Source organism: Brienomyrus brachyistius, chromosome 7 (assembly GCF_023856365.1).
Source record: "Brienomyrus brachyistius isolate T26 chromosome 7, BBRACH_0.4, whole genome shotgun sequence".
NCBI lineage: Eukaryota > Metazoa > Chordata > Actinopteri > Osteoglossiformes > Mormyridae > Brienomyrus > Brienomyrus brachyistius.
The window spans coordinates 209,476-226,469 of NC_064539.1; the positions used below are offsets into that span (position 1 = coordinate 209,476).

The window sequence follows — 16,994 nt, forward strand, 5'->3', positions numbered from 1 at the left end:
ATAAACTACATTCCAGATATGCCAAAGTAGAATTTTAGCAGTTTGTACCTTAAGGAGACGACAGCAGCAACAAGAGAATAAGGCTTGAATTAACAAGGGCTGGGCGGGGGGCGAGTTTGCTTCGGAGAGCAGCTTGCATCTCCTGGGAGCCCAGCTGGAAGTTCTGCCATACTCCAGTGAGCCATCTGGTTTTATTAAACCCTCGGAGGATGTGACATCAAACCCCAGCTCTAGCAGCCCCCCATAAAGCTCATTAAAACTCCTTTTCATCAAAAACAAAACTTTAGCTTTAATTCTTTCCGACACAAACTAGATTGCCCAGCGACTGACGGGAATCCTGCAGTTTCCGTTGCGTCCGGGTGCGTGGCACAGAGACGTAGTTGAACTAGACAGTGGCGTTCTCCCGAGGCCTCCACATTCCCCCCTGCCTCTGTGTTCCCTTTGGCAATGCAAGACCATCATCGCAAAGGGACACTGCATCCTTTCCTTCTGCTCTCATGTCATGCGTGACCTTCCTTATTTATTTATGCATTTCTAACACAAGTTTAAGAATCCTAACACAATCACCACTCTGCCGAATGAGCTAAGAGAGGACAGCCATTTCTTGGAGATGACTGCGGTGAAGGCGCACTTGTCTGGCCCATGATGCCAAAGTTCGTATAGCAAGGTAAATCATGCTTTCTCTCCAGTCTGCAATGATGAGTTAATTTCACATTTAATTAAGCTTGTGTGCAACATTAAATATTAAGCTTTAAGCGGAAAAATCCAAGATGGAGAGCACATAGTGGTTTTACACCCGGGCCGGTTCGCTTAGTCAGTATACCCTATGGGCTTGCATGATCTCACAATGTGTCTATAATACCGGTGATGTCTCATGTCACTTCTAGGAGAGCACTTTTGGGTTTGAGCCACTCTTATGTACAGTGTGATTCTTGATGTGTTGTTGTGATTTGAGATTTTTTGGGGCCACTTTGTAAATGGACAGAATGGTCTGGTTTCTAAGCCTAAAGATGTTTTCTGTTGTTAAACATGCTGCTAAACCATATAGACTGAGAATGACAGAAGAGACGTGTTCTATAAGGAAGTCCAAATACGCAGTGAGTTCAGCTTGTTCACTGAACGTTGTAAAGCGGCTTTTGGTCCATAGTAGCACTCCTTATCGATATATTAAAGGAAGACTAGAATCTCACAATTATAATCCAGTTCATTTACTGGATTTTTTTCTTAATATTTTTTGTAATATTTGGAAAAGAAGTGATCATTATTCCATTCATCCATCCATCTTATAACTGCTTTTATTGGTCATGGTCATGGGGGCGGAGCCTATCCCAGTACAGTGAAGTCAGCTGATTACCTGAATCTCCTGATTGGCCAGGTTATCCCATCAATGGATTTTTCCAGGATGATAATGCCAGGATTCACTGGCCTTGAATTGTCAAAGAGTGGTTCAGGGAGCATGAGGAATCATTTTCACACATGAATTGGCCACCGCAGAGTCTTGATCTTAACCCCACTGAAAGTCAACCTGCTGAAGAAGACAAGGCAATATATAGTGTTATTGTAATGATTTGGGTGGCATGTGGCTCAGCAGGTTGGGTCACTGGGTCCATGAATGTCGGTGGTTCAGTTCCCAGGCTTGGCAAAGTGATATCCCTGTTGGGCCCCTGAGCGAACCCATATTATTCCAGTGACTGTCTGGCCCTGCATTCTCAATTGTATGTCACTTTAAATAAAAGCATCTACTAAATGAATGTAATTAATGGTAACTTTCTGCTCAAAATCTGGGGAGTTTTCCATTTTTGAAATCCAATGCATTGACAGAGGCTCTTCTAATGATTTGCTTAACAAGTGGGATAACATCCCCAGCGAGCAAATGGTGAGGAATGAAGATCCCGGTTGCTGGTCTTTCTCATGGTCTTGGTTGCGCTCCAAGCCTCAGCTCCAACCATCATCTGGGTAGCGTTCGCACGTTGAAGTGGGACAGATTGTTTCGTACTGAGAGATTTCAGAATGACAGGGCTCTCCATTGACGGCGCCTTGGTCTCCCTGCAGCGGAATCCCTGACAGCCGTGCATCGGGAATGCTCTGCGCTTCATTAGATGCTTCATTTGCATTGCCAGAGTGCTAAGTGTGTGCCAACACAATCCACTTGCATAGTATTGTAAGGAGCTGGGAGACTCCAACAGACTGGCGCGTTGTTAAGACATGTGCATGTTTAAACACAGTAAGCCCAATGATTAACAAAATTTTATTAACAGCAGTTTATGAGCAAAACACATCGTATGACCATTTTATTAACATTTCCAATGATTCAGTGCGACCTTGCACTTCATAATTGACTGCAATATCGTCGGAGGGGTTCTCAGTCAGTGACATCCAGAACTTTCAAGTGTGGTGTTACAGACCAAGGACTGACCACTCGTGTGTAGTCATAGGCTCAACGCAGGAAGAGCCAATGATTGACTGATTTGTCCGTCTTTGTGCTGTATGAGAAAAATAGCGTGAACACAGGTAAACACTGCAGTCAGCATAACCCTCAAGCAAACGCTTGCAAGAGCTGAGCCAATGTTCAGTTTAACAGTAATTAGAAATTACAACCAAAGCAACATACGGAATACAGGATAAAATGACCCCCATCACATCGTTTACATACTTCATTATGGTTTACACATGGTTTCCTAATAAGCAAAAAAAATTACTCGAAAGCAAAAATTTGCCTTTAAGTGACAGATGTTGACTGTTGCTTTTTAACGTTCCTGTTTTATGGCTACAAAGGGCCGGCACTCGAGGCGTTTTTCCAGATCCGAATATTTCAGAAATGGACAGGGATCCGGCATCCCCATGGAGCATTCCATGCCTGTCACAGAAACGGAGCAGTTCGCAGGTGCACGCTGTCTCACGAGTTGCAAAACACGGTTCCTGCCTGCAAATTAATCGGAGAACTCTACAACCAGTCACCAAGGTGGATGGAAACTGATGGACTAGCTTGTATTCTTAATGCTAACCAGGGATTTGAGTCTGATTAACATCCCATGAGGAGAAATGAGAGCAACTAGAAGGTACTGAGCCCATTTGCCAGTAGCGTCCAGACAGTAACCTGGTGTAGAAAATGATACTATTTTTGTGGCATTACATTTACTTGAGCAGACACTGCAATGCAGAATAACTTACAGGCTTGCTTTGGGGCCCAATGGTGAAATTTATCTGTTCATGCTGGCATTTGAACCAATGACTTAGTCATCACAAGCACTGCATCCTAACCTACTGAGCCGTTCCCCACCCAACTCCATTCTCTTCACAGCCTCTATCTATTTGTTGTTGTCTTTGCAGGGACCCTCTAATAATTTCTAAGGATGTAACTATGACACCTCTAACTGTTACCCAACCCTAATCTTAACCATAAGTAACCAAAGGAAATATTTTGATAGAATTCACAGATTTCTATAAAGCTGAGTTTTCCATTCCTGGAGAAATGTCCTCACAAGGTAAAAAGTGTCAGGTTTTTAACTACATTGTGGAGACATTTGATGCTACAGACGTCCAGTCCATAATCTATAGTCAATTTTGAAAAGCTGTAAGTAAGTTGTGAGCTTTTCATATTTAAAATATAATTGCAAGAGACAGAACTACCTGGTGAGTGTGACCAGTAAGCTCAGGTGAATTCATCAGCATAGACATGATACCAACTGGCTCTGACTCAAAAGTATGGTTACGGACACATATTTGATTCCATTTCACTATATTTAGTGAAATGTCAGACACTGGTATGACTGTAAAGCCCAAACCACTCAATCTAGTGTCATGAAGTCCTTAGAGTCTGAACAAATTAGCCAATTGTTATATTCTACCAGGGTACTAGCTTAGCACCTAGCCTAGTATTCATCTCTGCAAGATGGCTACGCGCAACAGCTTCTCTGTCTCTCTGATTCTGATCCTGACCAATAGGTATGGCGATTTCCTGCAAGTACAGCAGATGTTATATATATATGAAGGTCTTCTATATATTGTATATTTTCACTTTGCCTTGTAACCAAAATGGACTGGAATGGATTTTGATGGGAAACTGTCTTCTATTGTTTTTGCATTTGGCATTGGATACTCGGAAGGACACGATGGGCCTATATATTATGCTTTTGTATATTCTACTTTAGCATGTCACATCAACATATACAATAAAAATACTTAATGCTGTACAGTCCCGTCCAGGACGCGATGAATGGATGGAAGGAGGGATGTGGTATTTGTGTTTGAGATTTCGTATTGCACTGCCAAGGACAATGTGATAGTGTTTGTTTTCTGCTGAGCGTTTGTAATGCCTCTCTGTTGTTACCCCGATAATCATTTCCACAAGGCACCCACTGTTTGTTTTAATGTGAAACAGCACAAATTTAACTCAACTGTTACATGTTATCCTACCATAACTCTTGGAAACCAACTTCTCATAACTTTCCCAATGAAATAGATTTATCCCACTTTTAATTTATTTTTAGTTTAGAAATTGTGTGAAGCATTTAATCAAAAGTTTTATTTTTTCAATAGCAAACCCATTTTTTATGTTCACACGATTGATTCATTCCGATTGAAAAACATCAACCCCTTTTTGATTTCATTTTAAAGCTACTTCAATCTGGTATTTAAATAACAGGCAAACATTAGCCCTATACAATAAACATCTTATGATGTCATATGATTTGTGATATTAATGGAAAAATCATGTTTAGTTCCTTTAAAATCATTTACATAAGTCTGATGCCCATGGGCCTTGGCATGTGGCATTTGTTTAAAATTACTGACCAGCGGAAATATGCAGTAAGCCAAAATAGTTAGCAGTGATGCATTCTTGCTTAAAGGATACGGTGAAATCATGTTAAGTTTTCTTTTGAACTTTTCCTTCTTTCTGCTAGTGGCTTTTCAGTCCCTTTTCTGGCTTATCTGGATTGTCCATTGGAGATGTGTCCTACTGACACAAACGCAGCAAAACGTGTTTTTAAACTACTGCTTATGATGCAGATGGCGTTATTCGAAGTGCTCGAATCTCCCTTGTATTGCAGAGCTTTTGGGGTTTCCAAGGCTTGGTAGGACTGGTAGGGTTTTAAAATCTGTAAAAGGTGACAGAATTTGATCGTAAGTGTAGGAAAAGCCGACTTTATATTGAGAAATGCATGCCGCACATTCCTTTTGCATCCACATGTCAATATGAAGGCATTTCCCCCACAAACATCCAGAATTATTCAGTTATTTGTGGAGAGTAGGGATGTTTCTGACCATTTTTGTGCTCTAGGCGAGAGTCCAAATGACACCCTTTCACCACTCATCACCAGTATACACACCAGTATACACACCAATATACACATGCACAAAACAAGGCACAGCTAACATGCAGCAATGTGTAAAGACAGGACATCCACCATCTAATTTCTTAAATTCAAGGCAGCTTTTTATTAATATACATAAATATCACTTATCATTATCTTATAACTTATCACTGACCATAGTTCTGCAAATGGTATGAAAACGATACTGTCTGGAGCCAGTAAAATGACATAGATGCAGTGGATACTGCAAACCCTTATTCGCAAGATTTCTAATCTTCTTCAGGAGCAGCTGCACTTGTACCCCTAAAATGTCAGTAGTGCATCTGTAAGATTCGTCATAGATTTTCATTTGTATGTATCAGCAAAGACTAAACACTTTATACTTTTTAAACTTTGTTTAGCAATGTGGTGAATTATATTGATTGGAAATAATCTCCTATTTTTTGGGCATGGACTGTAAAGTTATAATGTTATCAATTTCGTATGCAGTTTTTCATGCTAGACGTTTGGAGGGACAGCCAAATATTATTACAAAACTACTTTGCTAATCTGATGACAAACACTTGGGAGACAACATACAAACTTTACATCTTTACCTCTGAATTGGACTTTATTCCCTTCGCTCTCTTTCCTTGCACCAGATGGCTTTGATCGTTTTATTATCAATTGACTGCTTGGCTGCCATTACATATGAACAACCACACAGAGAGGAGTGCATGCTGAACTGCAGCAGTGTGCCCCTCCTGCTGTGACTCGTTACCGTCACGGGTCTGCATGCATGGCACCCTTCGTCAGGGTGATCTGTTTGTAGTCTGCAGCATTTGCTTGTTTGAAAGTGGACCATCGGCATAGATTGTAACTGATCACAATTAATAATAAGGCGAATGGCATTCATCTGGTGCACCAAATGAATTCATTTAAAAATCCATTCCCTCTGGCGCCCCCTGGAAGTGGTGTCACTGTAGGCGACTGCCTCGTTTGCTTATACCTAAAAATGACCCTGGCAGGGGGCATGCCTGGTGCATGCCAGTCCTTGTGGATCCTGGGTTGTGTGTGGTTCAGTTGGTTTGGATAATGGACCTATGATTGGAAGGTTGCTAGTTTGAGTCCCAGCGTCAGCCAGGCGATTTCATTGGCCCCATCAGTGACTCCCTGAGTCATGAGCTGGGCCCTTGAGCAAGGCCCTTAGCCCCAATTGTTTCAGCCATCAGCGGGCCCAGCTTTCCCTACTGTGGATTGCTTTGGATAATAGCATCTATGAAATAAATGTAATGTGCATGATTGTCTTTAACTAAAAGCCCACTGGAGGGATTGTACCTTGGATTCCCCACCAGGATAATATAAACAGGAAAGTGGAAAGATTATATTTCATTGATCCCTGTGGGGAAATTTTATTTTCACCTGCCCCATCTGACTCTGTAGGTGAGAGTAAGCTTAGCAGAGAAGGGCAGCCACCCATAGCAGCACCCAGGGAACAGGGGGTTAAAGGACTAGCTTAAGGGCCCACAAACATGTTGAGGCTCAAACCAATAACCTTCTAATCATGGGTACAGAGGCTTAGCCTGCTGAGCCACTCGCCAGGCTTTTTAAATTGAGTCTTTCAAATTTGAGGATGATGTTCCCCAGTTCATGGCATCCTGAATACTTGTTACTTTGTCTTCATCAAGTTCAAAACATGTACAGTCATCTCTTGCAATGAAAGAGACATTGATGGAGAGGGGAGGAGCCTAGAGGAGTCGTGCACGTGGCTGAGCGTGGCGATCTTCGGAAGCCATTAAATTGGACTGATACAATGAAGAGCTGTTGTTCTTCGCCGATGACCCATGCTGGGCGCATTCATCGCCACCGTCTGCTACACACAAGGGAGCAGAGTCCCCTTACTCGATGGAAGCTCCTTAAAATGGATCAGATGGATAAAAGGAGAGAGATACGGCCGAAAATATGGATGTTCCCGCTCTGCCCTGGCATGCGAAAGAATGGTCTGCGTCAAACCTGCCCCCCTGCCTGCCATCTTGCTTTATTAGCCACACCTTAAGAAAGGTTTCCAGTTCCGTTACAAAGGTTTCTGTACCAAGAAACATCTGACTGATAGACCGGTGCTACCATGAATGACACACGTTAATGAAGAAAAAGATGTATAAAGACATGATGTCATCGTTATTTTTGTGAGAATCTTCCAGGATAAGTGCCGCGGCAAATTCTGGGGGGCATTTGGATCAAAATGCATTTTTTTTACCACCGAAAACTTACTTACAAGTAGTTTTTTTTCTTTATCAAGACATTTTGCGACGTACACAGGGGAGTCTCGCCATGGACACAGTTGACCTTGTACAGGCAAGTTCATGATCCCTGGGAATTCATGCCCGGAAGCATGCTTCTTGGGGAGGCTGTAATAGGCCACACATGAACACTTCAAATTTTTGCTGCCAGAGTTGTGGTTCAGCAGTCGTCCCCAATCCTGGCCCTAGAATGAAATATTATACGGACGGTTTTCAGCACTTAAGAAGCTTGCACATTCATTAGCCCTCTGGTCAAGGATTAGAAATCCCAGAGCAAGGCTTTTTTTCCCAGCTGTGATTGAAAAAAAAAATCACTATTGTTTAGACTGTGGCATGTACAGCAATTGTTTTAACTGTAATTGGGCTTTATAGCTATGAGCCCAGGCACTTAATCTTGGTTATTTTTTAGACTACAATAAAACAAGATCTCTGGTTATCATATAATTAAGCAGACCGTAAGCGTTCTGTGAATCAGCAGGAAGTTGTTGACTGGGATTTATATCCTACGATACTAAGAACACACAGGGGTGATTTTTGGGAATGTATCACAAAATGTGTTCTTTTTTACTGCTACAGTCAGAATCTTTGCTAGTATCTTTTTAACTACGATTTACATATATCACAATCTGGGCCTTCAGAAGTGAGAAGATAAATTGATCATTATTTTTTCTGTGCACATAAATGACAGGAACTGTTCAAAGTATCCAAAAGGCTGTTGTGGAAATGTTTCTAATGCATAATTAGGAGGAAAGCTCAGCTTTGAAGGTGAACCACTCATCTTGTCTGGCTTTGAAACGCGTTGGAGAGAAAATGCGTGATGACATTGATGGTGATGTTAATGACGTTTGGCACAGCAAATAAAAGTGGCAGGAAATTTGAAGGAATCCTGACTTTATGCGCCTAAGTACCTGCATATAGCTTGAGCAGTTTTCAGATGGCTAGACTTACATAAGTCAGCAGAATATCATCTCTAGCTATTAGTAAATGCACCGGCTGGTGTTTCCAGAGTGAGGAGAATCTGATGTACAAACAAGTAGATGCATTAACCTGACAGCTTATCACGTTTCGGGGTAATTTTGCCAAATTGCTTATAGAATTCATGGTTCTCAGGAACCTCTTGCAGTAATGCTTTATAGTGTTTTATTAAAGACGTTAAACGTAAAGTGAGACATCTGGCTCTTTAAATTCAATTAACTCAAAATTACGTTACTGGAAAAGATACAAAAATAACAAGGAATTCAAATAAACAAACCGACAAACTGAGTGGGAAAAATTCTGCACCCTGCTGTGGGAAAGACCACGATGCTCCTCATCGCCCCAAAGGCCTCTGCAGCTTGTCTACCTCACAAATATGCTTGATTTTTATATCAGTTGGAGTCCTTATTGCTAAGCTCAGACCAGAGTGAGAATGAGACTGGGATATGACCTGACACCGATGGCAGGGTTTCTCAATCAGTGAGCAGCCTCTAAGTCAGCCATGGAACCCTGACAGGGAAACCGCAATGGGACGGACATGAACCCAATTGCCGCCAGGGAAAATCCCCCAGCCTGTTGTTAAGGAGCAATACTGGATAGTACACATCAGCCAATCACAGAGATGTCAAACTCCAGTCCTGGAGGGCCCTTTCCAGCCAATCATTTGGAAGTCTTTTAGGGCAGACAACCTTACACGCAGCAAGGTTGGTTGAGTTGGCAGAGCAAGCTTGCTACTGTTTTGACAATATGGAAGACAGAAGCATTCAGTAGTTGGTGAAGAATGCATCAGCTCAGCAGCCAGAACATCTTTTTTTAAAGAGAAGTAGTGGATAAACATGGCAGAAAGGCGTTGGTGGTGTGGCGGTACGTTTTGCAGTTTCAAGTATGAGACACAACAGGCTGGCGCTGTGTACTGTAAACTCTCCAGAAAACTCATGGGAACTAAAACTGGAACTACTGTGCATTTTTCTCACCACCAAATATGTGCCGTGTTTCTTCAGATTGAAAGTGGAAAACTGATTGCTGATGCCTGACTGTGAACGCTTGCATGATCTGTTTTCTACTTGATGGCAGTGCTTGGAGTGGTGAAAACAATGCCTAGTAGTTCCAATTTTAGCACTGGTTAAAAATGGGACATAGCATTTTCTTTTTCACTACAGGATGGGTGAGAAGTCTACCAGCAACGTCAAATCCGTTTCCTGAAACGATGTGAGGCAGTCAGAGAAAAAAACCTAGATACAAATCATACTGTCAGCGTTTGCAGGGTAACAACCTTTGACAAAAAATTGTGCTTTCATATGATTATTTAATAAAATTAGACTTCAGCTTATAGTCCGTTCAATATCTCGCCTTTTTAAAAGCTCAGAATCTCTTAATGAGGACAAGACAAAGGGGATCTTAAGCAAACACTGAGCCTTCGAAATATAGATAGATGGGCCACGTGGTTGGAAAGGTTGAGAAATCGTGATTTGTGGGTTTGCAAGAATTGCTGAAACCGTAGCTGATGTTGTTTGGGACCCTGGTTGAATGGGTAACCCTGTTGCTTTACACCTCCAGTAATCCCAACTCCCACCTCATCTCCATGTGTGGGGTTTGTATGATCTCTCCTCTATGATCCCGTCTGCCTTCTTTGCCTGGTCCAGTTATGTCCTTAGGCTAATTTGTGGGTGTAGTATATGATTGTGATTTTATGCTTGTGTGCCCTACAGTGGCCTGGGTGAAGCTCCAGTTCCCCCCACGGACTTAACCAAAATAAGCTGTTAGGAGATGATGGATTGTGCCCGTAGCTTCTGGGCCTGGCTTCGGATCCTTCATCAAGATCACGAGTAGCAGTAATGTTACTCTGTCAAGGAAATGTGCTGAGTTCATTTAGACCTGATAAAGGGTTCAGAGTCAGGATAAATGTTATCACACAAGGCAGATGTTCAGTATTATAGCTTGGTAAAAATCTAAACGAGTTCCAAACAGGTTTGACTCATTTGTAAGTCAGGGACACGCCTTGACCTCCAGTACTCTGAAAAACAGCCCTATCTGCTCACATTTTCTTCTACAGCATTGCACCAGGGTCCTGTAAGTTACCTTTGAATCCCTCCTATTCAAAGTATAACCAACAAGCTAGTGCTAAGGAACTGGCTGTGGGGTACGTTGGTTTTGTTGATCTACGCCCTTGTCTGAAACCAGTTTTAGTACTCACTGGGGATAATGTTTCTGCCAGATTAGCTGTGCAGCTGAACACGTTCATTCGGTTGCATGCCGATCCATGGTGGAAGGGTAAGTGTTGTCCTTGAACTGTCTCTGACCTCGTCCACAGCTTGCACTTCCTCTTCATTTGAACGTCCTTGCATTCATGCCATCCTATAATATGATTTACGATCCCAGCATGCAGGCGGCGGCTGCACACATGTAGTCTCATGTGTCCCTGTAACCTGAATGACGTACATGTAAGTATCAGAGCACAGAGTAACCGACTCTGACACAATCCCTTACGCAACATGTCCTAATAGCCACAGTAGATTAGCATATGAGGTAATGGACTTTGTGTTTTAATTGTACCCAAGATTAAGTCCGTTCTCATGCATGAGCACTTGCTCAAAATTATTAAATGTCAGTGGAAATATTGAAGACAATGAACAGCACTAGGCTAGAACATTATTAGAAAAATCTGAGGCAATATTATTATTGTGTTATTTTATTATAACCAAATGTAAACCTCGAAAAAATGTCCTGTTTGGAGTTTCATGTTTCCGGATGATTCTGAGAAATCCTGCTATGCAAAGGAATCTGCCGATGGCCCATGCGTGAAGCTGCGAGAGAAACACCTTTTCTGTGGGGGGTGGCGCACTATTCTGGCGTCCAGTACGGATGCTGGAAAACCGGCCAGACACCTTGGCCTGGTGTTTCGGGTTTGTTAATTGTGAAACTCAGAGCTGTGTGACAGTATTATATACAGCAGCCGTACTTCGTGTATGTCTGTATAACGAGATGCTGTTATCTGAAAGGCGTATCCCGTTGGACTAAATACTGCGGGATGATTGGAATGAATTTAATTATCCCCCGGCTATGTAATTAAAATGAATGCAGTGTATCATTTGGTGTTTTGGCTCTTGCTTCACCACAGAACACTTTTCCACCGTCAGTCATGTCGACCGTGTCATCAAGGGAAAAAAATCTAAGAAGGAAACTTTTGCACTGGGCCGGAACTGTGGCTGTAATTTGTCAAAATTTACTCGTTCTGGAAAATTGCTTTGACATAAGACAGGGGTCATCAGTTCATGTCTCTCAATTGGAAAACCTAGTGGATCCTACGTGATCGGTGGGGTAGGAGAACATCCAGACCCGGTGGGGGTGGGGGGGGTGAGGCAACATTAATAAGCTCTGAGTTGTTGTGCCACCCCTGTAAGGGATCGGTGAATCGACGTGCATTTGTTCTTAAGGGGCCAGCAAATCAGGGTGCCAGGAACAATATCATGCGACATGATTTTAGTGACGTATGAATGGAAATGCTTTTCCCAAGAAAAGGAGAGTGAATGATAGGGCAACATCATAATATGGTGAATGCTGAAGATAGCCGAGGGCTTGCCAGAAAGACACAGGAGGCCCAATGTCGGCCAGGGGCGTCACAATTCTCGTTAAAGTATAAACTGATGAGGCTAATTTTAATTAGCTGTGTCCCTGCAGTGCTGAACATAAACCATAGTTTTAGCTGTATTAGGTGTCTTTTTTTCGTTTTTGCCCAAACGGACCTCAGAAGGCTTTAGTCATGACCTCAGTCATAGTAAACCAGGCGTTTGGTGCTGTTTCTACCAACCAGATCCAGCTTGAATCAAAACTAATGAAATGGGACAAATTTCACTCACATGAGACCCATTCGGCCATGGAAGACGGTGATCAGATCAGACTGACGCACAGGGATTTTCGCTGCTGGATTCTGTTTGTAGCCTGGCCTTGATGCTCTTACCGGACATATGAGTTGAGGGTGTACAACCGCCTGACAGTGGAATCCGTACCGTTTTTATTTATGCTTTGCTGGGATGCTCCTAATTTGTCGCTTTTCATTTCCCCGCACGCGTGTTTTTATGCTAACGCCGCTAACCCGGGAGGAGGTTTACTTTCTTTGGGCCTAACGCCACGTCTTGCCGTCCCTTCGGAGAGCAGCATGGGTGTGAGCCACGACAACGACCACCCGTCCTGCGCCAATGGTCTGCACATCATGTCGGGCGAGTGGATCAAAGGGCAGAACCTGCGCGATGTCTCCTGGTCCCGCTGCAGCCGGGAAGACGTGGAGAAGTTTTTGAGGTACATCTGTCCTATTTTGCTCTCCTTATAAGGAGTCGGAGGGCTCAAAATGGTCAACGATTGGTTACAGTTAAGAGACTACTTATCTATTAGTTCTATTAATTAATATACCTTCTAGATTACTCAAGGATTAAAAGGAGATAAATGTAGCTCTAGATAAGTAGTGATTAGTCTCCATGTGTTTTTTTACTTATTGGTTCATTAGCATCATAATTACCAGTACCTAATAGATAATGTACATTATAAAGTAATGTTATAAAGTAACAGTGAGCTCACCTAATTGCTGCTACATTCTCTCTAATATGGTTTTAAATAAGTTGGTTTAGTTTGTGGTTAATTAATACATTATTGTTAATTGAAAGCATATAGTATGTTATTTATGACCTCAAAAGTAAAGGGTAACCAAAAACTTTAATGATAAACCTGGTAAAAAATGTAAATTATTAAAAAATGTTCTGCTTTAATAAAATAATATATGCATGAAGAGGAATATAAGAGAAGAAATGGCTAAGAAAGAAACATGTCTGTTTATGGTTCTGTTTTGTGGAGTAGATGGTGTATTTGGATATGGGGGTGAGTCCATGCTTTGGTCTTTATTCTCTCCTCAGGTCTAAATCCAGCAGCTGTCTCCTGCAGACAGACCCCCTGAGTCTGAATTCGGTGATCCTGCCATCCAGGCTCCCAGGAATGCCCTACACAGCTGACGAGCAGTGTCAGATCCTCTTTGGGCCGGTGGCGTCCCATTGCCAAAAAATGCAGGTGGGTGAAAAAGCAGTTTTGGGTCAGCTGGTGCACTAAGCCTGATGGTCTATGTTTCTGGGGAGGGCACTTAGAAGGGATTCTTCACTGGAGCTGCACCTGTAAGAACACCGTGTCTATAAATGAGGGAAGCTGCTATTTACAGTGTAGAGAAATAGCTTTGCATTTCCAGAAAATGAAGGAGGGATATACAATACAAAGGACACTGTATTTGTCATAGGCCAATGAAAGCACATTCCAGTCTGGAAGTAGTGAGAACGTACAGGAATCCCCACCTGTAGAGCCCACAGATGGTGCAGTTTGGGGTTAATTGGAATTATTAGCATGAATTTACTTTTCTGTAGCTGAAAAGCTTGGATTATTCGCTTGTCTAAAACAATAAGCACATTATCCTTAAAGATAATTGAATAATAGACCTTCATTTTTTGTAAAGATCCCTCCAAGCCATTTCAAGGTATAGACTTGGTACAGTTTTAATTAAAATTGGATTTTGCTGAGAATTTATGCTGTCAACATTCCAGTTGGGCGACAGTTAAACGTTCTAAAGGATTGAAAGAGATAATTCACTCTAAACCCTGAAATAATCAAAGCTTGCAGATACACCCCTGAATCACAGCTGGTTTTGTCTGAAAACCCATTGCTTATTTGTGCCTTTTAGGTTGCATTGTGTGTGGTTTGACCTACAAGAAAGGCATCTTCAGGAAAGCCTGACTGAAATATGTAGCGAAGCACAAAACACAGGAAGCTGGTAGAGATTTGGTCGATCCCCGTTTCAGGGAGGGACAGGAATGGCGAGGAAATGAGACTAAAAGGATCCTGTCTAAAGAAAGTAGAAATCCTGAAATGATCATTTTGGAAGAGACACCTAAATCACCACAGGAGGCCTACAATGCCACAGCCTGCCTTTCCTACATCTTATCATCCAGGAGTTAAAAATATTCTGGGAATAGCTGAAAGTAACAGCTCCGGTATCATTTAATATAGATGTCTGTTGGCTGGCGATGTCAAAACCGTTATCTGATTTCCTAAATGGCTGGAACTATTTACTGGGTCACATTAGCGCCAGGTTGTCTGTGCATTTTTGTGCATGTCAGCTTTTACATGCATCTCCTTGAATGGAATTAAATGGAAGATGCCTATCTGTAAGTTTATAAGGTATCAACAGGAATGTCTCACCTCGCAAGCTGCACAGGCGATAATTCACTGAAGAAACGCGACTGAGTGTTTAAACTCCAGCACAGACTCGGTCCCTTAAACACGTCTTCCTGTGCTCCCACAGTGATGCCGACGCTCAGCAACAGTGGGGCTGTTTCCCGGGCCGCTGAACCTCGTAAAAGCAAGCAGTTAATTATATTGACTTATCAGGTGCCATGGCAACCCGTTATGTTTTCCCCACAAACAGTCTTGATTTTTTTATCGGACATCCTGCAAGGTGTTCATACTACAATGACGGCAGAAAATACTTATGGTGTTGGGCAAACCTTTAGGGCACCGCATGGGCATTAAGATGCTGCGTTTTATGAGTTGTCTGTTTGGATGGACGACATTCCCCAGATGATGTTTTAAACGTTGAAATGGATTAAAAAAAAAGTAAGTTACGATAATAATAAGGTCACCCACCCCCTCCAGCAGAATTCCAGTGACCGATCCACACGTAGGGGGCCCCAGTAATCAATCACACGTACAGGGCCCCAGGGTAACTGGGCCCGATTTATCAGCTGGCTCTAAAGATGGTTCTGTTTCAGGCGCTGTTGTACAATGTCGAATCTGGTACTGTAATTCTGTCCCACTGGGTCTCATCGCATATGCTCTGCTGCACCGTCTGATAGTTTCCTTTGAACTTCCAGCGTCCTGTAAAGTACTGTACCGTGGCCATCTGACCGTTTGTGCCTTTTTTTCACAATGTTTATCCTTTCTGCGCAAAACAATAGTGCAACACATAGGTTACGGCACTTAGAAAGGCAGCCGGCTCATCTGTAGCTCGTTAGTGGCCTAACGCAGAGGCTTAGTCTTATCTCGGTTAAGGCTGGTTTTTGATGCCACAGAGCACAGAATGGCAGCCATTCTCATTCACGTCTGGGTCCACCAGGGTTGACCAGGCCTCTCATGGCTGTCTAGGAAAATTAAGACCAAGACTTCAGAATGTGTAAAAACTGACATAATCTGCAGGCAAAATAACGTTATAGACTATTTGACATGCAGAATTACACATTTGCTGCTATCCTGTTTTTTTTTTTTTTTTTTACAGATTGGTTTTTATTATATTCATTTTATCAGCTGGATATTTAACAAAGTATTTCTGCTTTGGAACTTCTGAGCTTCTGATGACGGAAACTTGGTTTTCCAGTTACAACTTCCAGAAAAACATTTTTCAGTTTCTAGTAGCTTTTCTTACTTTAAACACTCACCCCTCTAGTGCTGCCCTTATTATTATTACATTATTATATACTATATATTATTATAATATTGCTTCACTCTGTGCTAAATGCACAACTGAACAAATGGTCTGTGTATTACAATTTTATTGGTATTTATAATGGAATAATACATTTTTAAATGGAATAATAAAAAATTACATATGTATATACACGTAGTTTACAGTACATAAAACAGATAAGATTTAGAGCAATTTTAAAAGTACATTTCTAATAAAAGATGGGAGAGAAAAAGGAAAATATTAAATGAAATTTGAGTTTGACCTCTGCAGTCAGGGACATGTAAATGCCATGATTACAAAACCGCGTGTTCAGGAGAGCGAAATGTAAGCAGAACACGGCTCTAACGCTAACCGTTAATTCCTTTGCCGGGGAGCTGTAGGCTGAAGCGGAGCATTTGGATCCGAATTCTGAGGCAAAATGGGCCAAATCTGATATTCTGCAAGTAAAGGGTGATCTCACCGGATGAAAGGGAGCATGGAGGTAGATCAAAGGAGAAATGAGGAGACGAGAGCGAGCAGAGCTGTGAACACGGCGATCAGAAAGAGATGGGCGAGTAATAGGCAGCCACCTTGGGTCCCATAAAAGACTCCGATTGGCTGTGAGACAGAGAACGGCAGAAATGCAAGTGGAAAAAAGCAAAACGGGGAAAATGTCAAAATTTACTGCGGGCTTATTCCCAGTCTTTAATATGTTTCTGTGTTTGGTTGTAAAGTTTCCTGTCTTGTCCATCAATCCTTCCATCTTCCAACCGCCTATCCTGCCCAGGGGTCTGGTGTTCCTGTATTATAGTCAAGTCAAGTCAAACTTTATTGTCATTTTAAAATATGCAGGCATACCTTGAAACGAAGATAGTGCAACTTCGGACTAGGGCTGTGCAATAGGTATGATTGTACCTCTTCTCATTTATGAATTGTACATGAAAGCAGCTCACA

The 16,994-nt window shown here is 42.1% G+C and overlaps 1 protein-coding gene across 1 annotated transcript in view; it reads left to right on the plus strand.

Moving 5' to 3' along the window:
* LOC125746725 (A disintegrin and metalloproteinase with thrombospondin motifs 19-like) overlaps positions 1-16,994 on the plus strand; it is a 72,625-nt gene that overhangs the window by 25,445 nt on the left and 30,186 nt on the right. The window contains exons 9-10 of the mRNA XM_049021075.1: positions 12,725-12,865; positions 13,474-13,624. Coding sequence (XP_048877032.1) covers positions 12,725-12,865; positions 13,474-13,624 — 292 coding nt within the window. The remainder of the gene's footprint in view (positions 1-12,724; positions 12,866-13,473; positions 13,625-16,994) is intronic.